General features: G+C 38.1%; 1 protein-coding gene across 1 annotated transcript; it reads right to left on the reverse strand.

Annotated features, from left to right (window-relative positions):
- Positions 1–1,257: 1,257 nt before the first annotated feature.
- Positions 1,258–8,457, reverse strand: srsf3a (serine and arginine rich splicing factor 3a). Its single transcript, XM_051416571.1, has 7 exons — positions 8,280–8,457; positions 7,573–7,620; positions 4,594–4,804; positions 4,369–4,503; positions 2,233–2,271; positions 2,055–2,141; positions 1,258–1,963 (listed from the first exon to the last, which is right to left on the reverse strand). Exons 2-7 carry the CDS (start codon positions 7,577–7,579, stop codon positions 1,936–1,938), a joined length of 507 nt encoding a protein of 168 aa, XP_051272531.1. The 5' UTR covers positions 7,580–7,620; positions 8,280–8,457; the 3' UTR covers positions 1,258–1,935.
- Between the last annotated feature and the right edge of the window lie 3,496 nt (positions 8,458–11,953).

Genomic DNA, 11,953 nt, shown 5'->3' on the forward strand with positions numbered 1-11,953 from the left:
CTGGTTGCAGATTTTCACTTATGGGAATTAAACTTTGCAGGCTAGGCTCTGGACAGTTTGTTGAAGTAGATTTTTGAACCTCAGAAGAATCATCAGGTGTAATGGCTGAATACAAAAAGCTGTTGTGTATTGCAGACACAATATCATGCTCACGCCTTTCACTTAATTCTTCATGTCTCTCTGGTTGTATTGCCAGTGACGTTGTCACTGTTGTTTTGGGGGTTTCATCACTCCAGGTCTCCTCATCAACTTCCTGTCTAGGTTTGTGGAATGACTCAGTTGCTGAGTCCCTGACATGCCGTCCTCCTCGATTTCTTCGACTTGCACCCAGTTTTCTTCTGTTCCCTGTGAGCTCTGGTGAAGGTGGATTTTGAATTTCAGATTGCAATTGGTCAGGATTAGCCAATGCATTTAATGATTCTCTATTTTCTTCTGGTATGTCATGTGCTACGGAGGCACTCTCCGTTATGAGGAAGTCATCTGCCTCAGATGTTTTATTTTGGTTTGGTTTCCGACGTGAACCAATTCTTTTTTTCTTCGCATTTTGAGCAGACATGACTTCTTATCTTCTCTCCTAAAGCATGAGACACTCAGTCATGCAAGAGTCAGCAAATCAAATTTAAATCTACCACCCATTAGCATCAGATAACATCTACTGAAACTCAAAAGAATCTGTACTAATCTCCATTAACTGCTGGGAAACAATCAAAATAATGATTTTGTTCTCCAAAAACACACTAACATAAAGCAGCAAGATGCAAACGGATTTTTGACACTTCTATTGAAACTGCTTCTACTATACTGCTAAGTCACTCTCAAGGTAAAAACTGTTAGTTATTTCCTTTTAAAAGGTCTAAACTGCACACATTACATTAATCAGTAAATAACATGAGTCTGAGCAAAAAATACTTTTGATTAATGATTTCAGGCCTTCTACAAAATTGTTACGACGCCACACGTACTTACCACCCAAATCTGGCACCTCTGTCGTCTCACAACATGAGCTTGTTCATAATGTCATCAACCGTTACTGATCGTTAGTTACATTTCACACATGGGGGGGGGGTTGTTCCTTTACTGCAACTATGACTGATAGCTTCCTGTGTGGGTTACACTCGCAGCCTTCATCAGCTAACAGAAAATACATCCTGTACTTCCTGAATTGAGTCAAGCTTAATTTTCCATATGTACGTTTTTATATAATATAAATCTTATTGGTGTATAGAACTATTCAAAAAGCAGGAGGAGGAGATAATATCACCTTGGAAAAACATTTATTGAACAAGTTGTTTAACTGCATCAGCACAAACTGTCAGAGCTCAGAGAATCAAGCAAAGTTGAATAGAGTAAATGCCTTCCTTTGCAAAAGTGACATAGGTAAAATACAGAATTACAGATGACATTTTAGGCTTCAAGGATAGCCTGCAAATAACAGCACCAGTATTTACAACATTTGTTACCAGTCTGCTTTCTGTCACTGGTGTAAAGTATGCCTGGTGGTGCAGCTCACAGTAAGCCATTGCCAGTAAGTTAAGAGTCAAGAATAAAAAAAAAAACCAAAACAAAGAAAAACAAACGAAGACATGAACTTTAATTCAAAGGTTTAAAAAAAGCAGGATGGTTCTGTAAAAATAAATCCAGTATTCCATTTTAAAACATGCAGGGTAAGAATTGGTGAATGCTTTATAGCGTAAATTCAAAGAGGAAAAAAACCTTTTCAGTAAAATGGGTAAATCTTGCCATGAGAACCAACAAAAGGAGAAAAACACTCAGGTCCTTTGTTAATTCACCAGACTGCTATTACACAATATGTAACGTGGCCAACCTTAGGCTGTCTTGAGCTGGCAAACAATCTAAAAAAAAAAACCCTACTATAAAAATTTGTATTTTCACAACCATAGCAGGATCCAGCAGATGAACCATCATTTAAGGTCTTCATTTCCTCTCAGTAGACGGGGAATGACTGTAAAATAAATAAACTAGTGAATAAAAGCAAAATGACAACATTATGTTAGAATACAGTTTGGTAATAATCACTGATACTTAAAACGTACCTCCTGGACCGTGAGAAAGATCTTGAGCGCTTATGATTCTTGTCTCTGGAGAGAGACCGATATCTGCGTCTGTCTCTTGAAACAGACCTGGTGAACCAAACCAAAAACGGTTAACATGAATTATATAGTTGATTACAAATGCACCGTTTAAATAAAAAAACAGTTGTAACAAGCTTACCTGCTGCGACTGCGGCTCAGGCTCCTCCTCTTCGGTGATCTACGGCGTAAATGAAGTTAAAGAAATAAAACAAAAAACATTAGGGAAAGAGAATATAACCCTTCCTATTACTAATGCAACCTTTGGTATTCCTGATCCTTAAAGAGACATGGGTTACACGTGGAAACGTGGTTACACGTAGTTCCTTGTCTGTTAATAGAAGGATCATCTGCATCCATGAACTGCATCAAGATCAACTCATTAAGAGGAAACCAATCATGGAGAACAAAATCAGGGCTCGACATTAAGACTCGCCTGGGACAAACACCAAGTAAAATATGTGACAATTTAACAATTATGACAAGTGGGCAAAAATTATTCTAAAACAATGCTGCTTTAACATTTTTCTGCAAAATGATTTACACAAAGTCCCTGCTAAAAGTAAACTGCGATATACCCGTGGACCTGATCAGAAACGGAGACTGTGGTTGCCTTCACTTTTAGTTCAAAGCCACCTGGATGTAGGTGAACCGTGAACCACTGAACGGTCTTGTGACTGAAGCATTCAAACATTATTAACCTACAAGTCTTGGCTCTAAAGATTTGCTGCAATACAACCTTAATAACACTGAATTTTAGATGAAATATTTAATTTGGAAAGCGGTGGACTCGAGGTGAGAGGATATTTTGAAAATGGAAAAGGACAGTATTAAACTCAAGATGGTTTAATGTCGAGCCATGAAAATGCACTCAGCAGCCCAATTACTCTGTGAACATCCGATAAAGGTAGTTCATTTTTGCAAATGAAAATTAAAAGACTGATGGTAAAGTTCCTTGACCACAACTTTTGATCTTTAGATTTTTGCAGGTCTGCACTGAAATTGCTCTTAATAACATAACTGCTGAGGGAAAACTGTCAAGCAGCTTTGAAAGCTAGATTAAGCATAAAAACTACAAAGAGCAGGATAAAAGCAACTTACTATTTTGGGGGATTTGGACAAGATAGAAATGACGCAAGGAAGCCAGACTGATGGTGAGGGAGGTCGAATTGCAGAGAGGATTTGCCACATGATGCAAATGTTGGAGATATGAAGTTGCTTGGTGGCTGGTAGGAAGGGGTAGTTGTAGATTTTCCCTGCCTTTTTGGGGGGGAAGGATGGGAAGGGATGTAAGCCAAGGGCTGTTCCCGTTGTGTGGAGAATAGAGAGAGTAAAGACGCTGACTGGTTGATAATGTGAAGTGGACCGCTGTCGATTGGGTTAAGGTTGGAGGAAGAAGAGGAGGATGCTGGGAACTGCATGCTCAGGAACCAAAAGGTTGGTGGAACCTGACGACTGGCGGTGCGCCTGGGTCATGTGACAACACCAGCCAAGCTGATTGGGGCTCGCTGGTCAGCAGTCACATGATGCTGAAAGAAGACTAGTTGACTGATTCAGATGGTGAGAAGCGTGGTGGTGACTCTGCAACGGGGTTCAGTTTTATTAATAGATGGCAACTGAACTCAGAAAGAAAACAAAGTTTACACCTGGAGATGGTAGTTCTAGAAAGTACCTATAAAAATGTTTGATGGATGATGAAGTGCTAACTGTGCCTCTTAAGATGTCCCCATAAAGCAATATCACTCAGGTAGAGCTTGGTCTTTTTACAGACACACCGTTTAATGAGTTCATAAATAGTCAAGTGCTGACATGTGCTGCCATTAGACTTGGCTGATAAAAATACCCTTGAAAGAAAGGAAACAAGTCACTCCAGTTCATGTAAGAATAACTAGATTAGAATAAAGGGACTGACATCACTATATCAAACCCTGAAGCAGCCAGATCCACAGATTAGCTATTGATGAACTCAGTTTGTATGTGTGCTTATAAGGGTTTTGTTTGACCAATGGGAAACTTTGCCTCCTACTAGGCTTTGATTTAAAGGTTGACAAAGCTTGAACAGGTCTGAGTTATAAAGATAAGAGTTTTTTTTTTTTGCCAGTGTGGGAGGTTGTTAGATACAAATGGCTTTGCCAAACTAACCAATATTTGAAAGCAGTAAATAAACTAATGCTTACAGTGTGTGGGGAATTTAAATCTGTTGTCATTTTTACTTTTAAAAAACACTGCCATTGTAAATAAAAACAGTAAAATTAATCTTCAAGTAGGAAATACATACTTGCGCCTGCCTGGTGGACTACGTCTGCTCAAATCTTCGCGAGGGCGTCTATTCCAAGATGGAGGAGGGCCACGGCTCCTGGAGCGCTTTTCCCCAGTGGATAACTCGACACGCACTCGACAGCCACACATGTTTCTAAACAAAAAGGCATCACATAAATAAGAAAAGTGCAAAACAACAAGCACATCAAAAACAACTACTAAAAAGATTTTCTGAAGGAGTTACCTTCCATCCAGTTCTCTCACAGCATCAGATGCATCTCTGGGATCTTCAAACTCTACAAAAGCAAAGCCTGGGGGATTCCTGGCAACCCAAACACTTCTTAAAGGACCATAGTACCCAAAAGCTCTTTCTAACTCTGTCTTGTTTCCATTGTTTCCTAAATTTCCAACGTAAACCTTGCAGTCCAGGGGACAGTCTCTATTAGGAGCAGGATCTGAAAGAAAGAGACACAAATATGGAAGAATATGATGAATGTTACTTATGTATCATCCATTAAACATCTGTAAGCTCAACGTACAGTATCCCTCAACATTTCCCAAACCACAATAATCTAAATGACCAACATTTACCTTCTTTTGAATCTTTACTGTTTTTTAGTGTTAAGTACAAGATTTAAATTAACTATGGCTTGTTTTGCCTAATGTAATATCTCTTTTTTTTATAGGGTTGAATTTCAAGCAAGAGATTTTTGATAGGGATGTCCCAATCAGGTTTTTGTTTGGCCCTGATCCTGATCCATCAACACTGGGTTATCTGCTGAGTCAAAGTCCGATCTGATACTTATATTTACTTAAATGTTGATTAAATATGCATCTGACACATTAAAACAACAGTTGTGGCCTAATAAATTGGCCACACCTTATTTTTCACAACCTATTTAATCCAAAAAGCAAATGTCTTTGTTCAAAACTATGAAGCTAATAGGATTAATTTATTCATCTGACAGAGAAAATGTGACTCATGAAACTGTAATGTTATCTGCTGGAGTTGTGGGACCTATTAAAAAAACACCTTTGTTATAGAGTGGAGGCGATTCCCTCAAAAATGATTGTTGGCTGAGTACAGACACCAGCTTGAGGAGAGCACTTTAACCAGACAACAGATGGGTTTCATTTTGGCCTGCCATCAAGTTACTCTCAGATGATATGGTAACAATCTCTGACAATCTGTCAACTGAGATTTAGCCATAATATTGATACTAAGGTAGCTATACTGTAATTATCCCTCGTTGTATAACAACGAGGGATAATTACAGTATGTGCAAATTATGTAACAGGGCTTCTCAATGACAACACTTGATGTACATGATTTTTACATAAATTGCTTGCCTGAATTAGCCAAAAACAAGTTAGTTTTTTTTATCTATAATTTATCCTATCAACTGCATATTATGTGTAAATTCACAACAAAAACATACAAATACTGCCACAGAAAATTTTATTCACAATACCATCCCTAATTAGAATATGAGAGACTATTTTATATTTATAATATGAGCTACTAGCTCTCCTCACAGGTGATAGTAGTGATGCAGCCACTAATGTAATCATTGTGTGAAAATAATCTAATGCATACAGGAAGTCCATCTGACATGGCTCAGCATTTATTGCAGTAGTGTTTTAGTCTCTCTCACATTTGCCATATTTAATAAATAATGCCCCACAATCCACTATTGTTAGCATGCCAAGCTTAAGTGAAAGCACTATTATGCTGCGAACCTTTAAATATCACAAACAAATATACAAGTACTATTTGCCAGTAAGTTCAAGCTCCTAAGTTACCACACCCAATGAAGGCAACAGCATAACTCTCTTGTGAACACTTGCAGGATAATAGTCTTGAATTTCTAGCATAATGTATTATCACCTCTTTACCAACACTGTTACTGAGTCACTGCCCACTTACCAAGCAGTAACTGATATGATTCAAATATTGTGGATTCTTAGCGTGGCACTGCCAGACGAATTTGAAAATGCAAATTCCCAGAGCTAATGAAACATGAGCTCAGCAGATTGGTCGGGTTCCCAGGCTAGTTTCCTGCTTATGTGAGGCAGAGGCTGCCACCTCACATATATTCAGTTAGTGTGACCTTTTTTTCTTCTTCAACTAAACAACTGTTTCTTAAATGGGTGTGCATGTACCCTTAGGGGTACTTTGGGCTACAACAGGGGGTACATAACATGTTTTTTTTTATGTTAATTTAAAAAATATTAGTCATGCATAATTCCTAGAATAATTATACAATAAGTTAAAAAAAAAAACACACATTTTACATTCAATATTCCTATTTTCAATGCAGTCATTATCTGCTGTAGACTGTCAACTGCACTTTGATCACTACAGTTGCGTCCCTGCTACTGAAAACGACAAAGATCCTCAGTGAGTCCATTAAACATTTAAATTGTAATTGCATCAAAAAGATCAATGCAACTACAATGCCACCTTAGTTTTGTTGCATGATTACAAAAAATTGGTATCTCATGAATGTGAAATCAAGCATTTCAGTGTGTTTCTTAACAAATCAGATACTGATGGCGCTGCGCTGTATTGTACCTCTTTATAATCTGCTTTTTCCCCCCTACTAAAGACAATTAACGCTGGTCAGCGTGTACTTGACTGAAAAAATATTTTAAAAAGGGAGCACATTAATAAAAAAAAGTTTGAACTAGGGATGGTATGATATACAATATTATCGCATATTTTGATAAATTTAAAAAAACACACTAATATATCATTATCATTGATATTATCGGCATGATCTTAAATATCCTCAAATGAATGACTTGGAAAATTTGTCTAGCTCGAGGAATGTCCTGTTTTTTTTAATTGTCACAAGGGGGAGCACACATCTTTCCAAAATCTTAAGCCTGTCACCATGCTCGACCTGCCCATTGTTTCCCCCCATAAATAAAGTTAAACCTGATGTGTGGAAATAGTATCGATTCCCAATTAAAGAACAACAATAAGAAGAAGAGGTACAATAAAAATATTTGCTAGGTAAATTAAAATCCATTGTGGTTATCGCGATAATATCGTTAATCACAATTTTGACCAGGATAGTCGTGAATTTTAATTTTGTCCCATGCTTCCAGAAATATACTCATAATGAGACTTCATGTGTCAAACTCTGACTGGTCGACTTCTCCTGGAGGTCTGAACCGGAGGGAAAACTTCAGAAAGTAACAACTCATCGTAACTTACCTCCCATTTCAAATAATGTTCTTGACGGAGTCTTACAATCCTGTGTGCCTGAAAGGAAAGACAGAAAGACAGACAGACAGTTACAGCCTGTTGATACGTTTGTAAAACAAATGCCAGAATTACACTTTATCAGAGTTTATCTACATCGACAGCTTGTCCTCAAACCCTCAAACCCCAGGAGAGCTGCTCCGATTCACAAACAACGTTACTGGCCAACGGTGTTTAAAGTCCTGACATTACAAACATCACTAAGGGTTGTCTGACTGTGTAATGACCGCAGGTCGATCTACTTTATTGTCAGCACATTATCAAGCTAACGCTATTTAGCTAGCTAGCTAGCAACCTCAAGTAGTTGTCCGTTAGCTTGTGCGCAACAGCAACCCGGATACATCTGGACATTATATTCACGCTTTGTTAGTTTTAAGACACAAATGTAGCTGATTTACAGGATAATTACACAATACTGATGCTTTTGTGTCATCAAATATTAATGTTGCCGACCCTGCAAACAACCACGCGAACGCTAAGGATGTTAGCTATAGCAGGATGTGGCAGCTAGCTAACGCAAGTTAACACTTTACCACGACAAAACGGCTAAAAACCGACATTAACCTCTGAGCCCGTCGGCATAACAACCGACAGGGCACGACACAATGCGTGGGTGGAAGCTGGCGGATCAATATGTTATCAATATATCAATATCTCACCGTTTTTGTAGCTGCGGGTCGACACAAATGCTAGCAGCAGATTTCACGCCGCTCGTCTGAGTTGTTAGCTCGGCTTGTTGTTAGCACCGGTGGCACCGCGGAAACACAACAGTTCACCTTTTCTTATCTCTGTTGTAATGTACTGATAAATCCACACACCGCCATCTGCTGCACCGGAGCGGACCGTCTGGGACAACACACTAAATACAGCGTTCAACTTGGTTAAAGCAGAACATTTTAACCAGAGCTTCTAGGAGAGGGAGTTTCACAGGCAGCTTCTTTCAAATAAATTAATACATTTAAACACGTTTTCTTTAGTTTATTCTTCAAAATGGGTGCCACGACAACACCTCCTGAAGTGTGTTTAGAGTCTGTACATTGCCTGTTGCGGCAACTCCACTAGCAATCTTCTTAAATTATACTCAGCATTACAAATTGTACAGTAAAATATTGTTAAATCTTCCTCAAAATAGGGAAACTGGCAGCCCTCTATATTATAATCTGTTGTTTATAATCTGCTTTTAATCTCATCGTACATGTGTACAGTGACAATAAAGGCATTCTATTCTAGTTAAAATTACTTTCTGCAGGTGTATATTTTCAGTTTTCTTTTTAATAAAGATAATCTAAGCCATTGTACACACTGGAGAGTAGGCCTTTGTATTTATAGTCCATCTAATCCTGCATGGGTTGTAATAATCATTTAACCAACACCATGTCTATTATTAAGCCGCTTCAGTTTTCCAGCCACATTTTCTCTGGAATACTTAGTTAAACCCAATGGGAAATTGCAGTGTTATGTAAATCACAAAACAGAAGAAAGAAGAAGAAGAAGAAAGATGAAAACCAAATACAAACCCCCTCTATGAATAATTAACAATCAATTATAGTAAAATAAATCTTGGGATAGAAGCTGAAAAAATAAGACTATACTCTGACTGTATTGAAGGTACATTTTACAATGATAGTGCCACAGAAATGTAGTTTTTTTTCTCAGCAAATTCCATCCTCTATCTTTGAGTATTTTCTTTCTCCTCTCATTGATGACTTTCATTTGAAACCTTGTCTATGTTTCAGGGATGAACAATTTCTCTTATCTTCTCTGTGTCCTTCAAGCTGGGCCTGAACTTTTTCAGCAAATGCTAGTTTTCTACTGTGTGGTAGCATGTGGCATCGCTTCCTTAAAAGTCAGTCACTCCTGTTCCATGTCAAGATCATATTTTAATTCACAAAATGGCAACATATTGCTGTATTACTGTAACCAAATGTCCTGAATGAAAAATAAGATGTTCAACAGCAACACAGACACAACTGAAAACAAACAGAAAACACATTTTGTTTGAAAAAGAGCACAAAAGCTGTATCAGTGGTGGAATGGTACCCCAACATTTACTCTAATATTGCCCCTTAACGCAGTACTTGAGTAAATGTTGAGTCATGTTTCAGATGTGTTAGCGGTTCTCCTAATAATCTTACATGCCACATTGTGTCCTTCAAAAATTGTTTAAGTAATTCCTTTATGCAACTCACAAAACAAACATTATATAAATGGATGATTATTTATTTTGTATATTTATTTGCTATTATGTAATGTAAGGTGGAGTGTGGAGGATGAATTGAGGCGTCTCACAGCCTGAGGAGAGAAGCAGCTGTGTAGTCTGGTGGTACAGCAGTCGATACTTCTGTATCACTTACCAGACAGCAGCAAGGTGAACAGGCTGTGGTTGGAGTGGGAGCTGCCTTTATGTATCCTTGGGGATCTGCGCAGACACCTCACAAATACCACTGATGCTGGGTAACTGAGAATCAATGATCTTCGGATCGGTTTTAATTACTTAAAGGAGTCCTCCTGTACTGGGCCCTGCACATGCCATGATGCCAATTTGTGCTGTTTTTAGTCAGGATGTTTTCTATCACTTCTCTGTAAAGTAAACTAGAATCTGGCACAAAATTTCCTTGAGAAAAACAGCAATTTCTGTGCTTTCTTTATCAGGGCAGAGATGCTCTAGCTGTGATGCTGAGACCCAGGAACCTTTAACTGTTCACCTGCTCCACTGATGCAAACATATCTTTGCCTATGGTCTCGTTGTTTGAAATCCGGCCGGTGATGATGGTGTTGTTCGTAAACTTCACAAGATAGCTCTGTCCATGACGGTGGATGCAGTCATGGGTATACAGCGTAAACAGGAGGGGGCTGTGCACACTGCCCTGAGGGGCTCCGGTTCCGAGCACCAGAGTAGAGGAGGTGTGACTACCAATCCGAACTGTCTAGGGTCTGTTTGTGAACTACTTAACTGTATATAAAACTTCACCTTCAGTATTAATAATGTTCTGCATCATATCAATCACTAGTGGCTGATTTTCTGCAAAACAAGTTCTACTTTAAATAGTTTAGTTACATTTAGCTAAAAATACTTCTATACTTTTTGTACCGTATGATTTTATATGCAGAACCTTTACCTGGTGGATGGTTTTACATTGCTGTATTAGTACATTCACTTATTTTCAAGAGGTTTTATTTACTAGAACTGCAAATATCCAATTATTATGTAAAAGAAACAATCCTTCGCCTAAATAGTGAGCCAAATGTATGTCATTTTACATCAAATGCATTGCTAGCGCAGAAACAGACAGTATATCATTTAGTTGTTACTTTCATGTTGACAGGAAATACAAAATTCATGCAGTTTGACCTTAAAAACAGAAAGCAGTTACAGGCTGCCATTTAGTGATTACTGTGTAGGGAAGTAAATCAACAGAGCAGCAGGGTTATTGCTCAACAGGAGAAAACACCACAAACGACCCCTTGTAAGTGTTCAGGTGGGTGGTTAGATACTACACTTCCTGCATGGAGACACATTCAAGAAGTAGTGTTGAGCAGGGGAAGAGGTGTGAATTAACAGAAGTCTTTGTACTTCTCTGACCCTGAATCTAATCTCTCGCTCCTCACATTGCAAAATGAAACACAAGACAAGGAAAAATGCTTATTTAATCTCTCTTTACTCTGTATTGGAAGTGGAAATTAGCATACGCTAACAGTGATTTATGTGTTTCACCTGTTAATTACTATGTTATGTCACCACACTGGTCTTGTATCTAATACATGGAGTACAGTTTGAAGTCAGGTGCAGGTGTCTTTGTTTTGAAGCATCCTCTTTAGTGAACCGAACTGTTGCATCACATGTTTTGTTTGTAGTAATTGTTTAGTCGTGTCACTCCCTAAGATGTTTGGATAGGGACCCTTACTGTGAGCAGTCACATTAGCTATTTACTCATAACTCAAAGTTTGATTAATGATTGCCTGACATGATAGGTTAAATTGCTATGTACTCGACCTCCTTGTAACTAGTGCCAGATAATGTAATGAAGAATAATAACCCTCATTAGCAGCAGAGGTTTCAGTGAAAGGACTACCCCATGAATGAGAGTTGTCTCAGTTTCAACTTTGGCCGTTGTGTTTTGTTGACGTTGGCTTTACTTCCTCATTGTTTGGGATTCTGCTGCATGTGTAAAAATAATAACTTCCTTCCTAACCTTAAAAAAAAAAAAAAAAAATACCTAATATATATATATATATATATATATATATATATACATTCCAAAATTATTTAAATTGTAACTTTTACTGTGGCCACAAACTGTGTTTACACATTGGATGAATGTGATGAAATGTG

Source organism: Dicentrarchus labrax, unplaced genomic scaffold (genome assembly GCF_905237075.1).
Source record: "Dicentrarchus labrax unplaced genomic scaffold, dlabrax2021, whole genome shotgun sequence".
Taxonomy (NCBI): Eukaryota; Metazoa; Chordata; class Actinopteri; family Moronidae; genus Dicentrarchus; species Dicentrarchus labrax.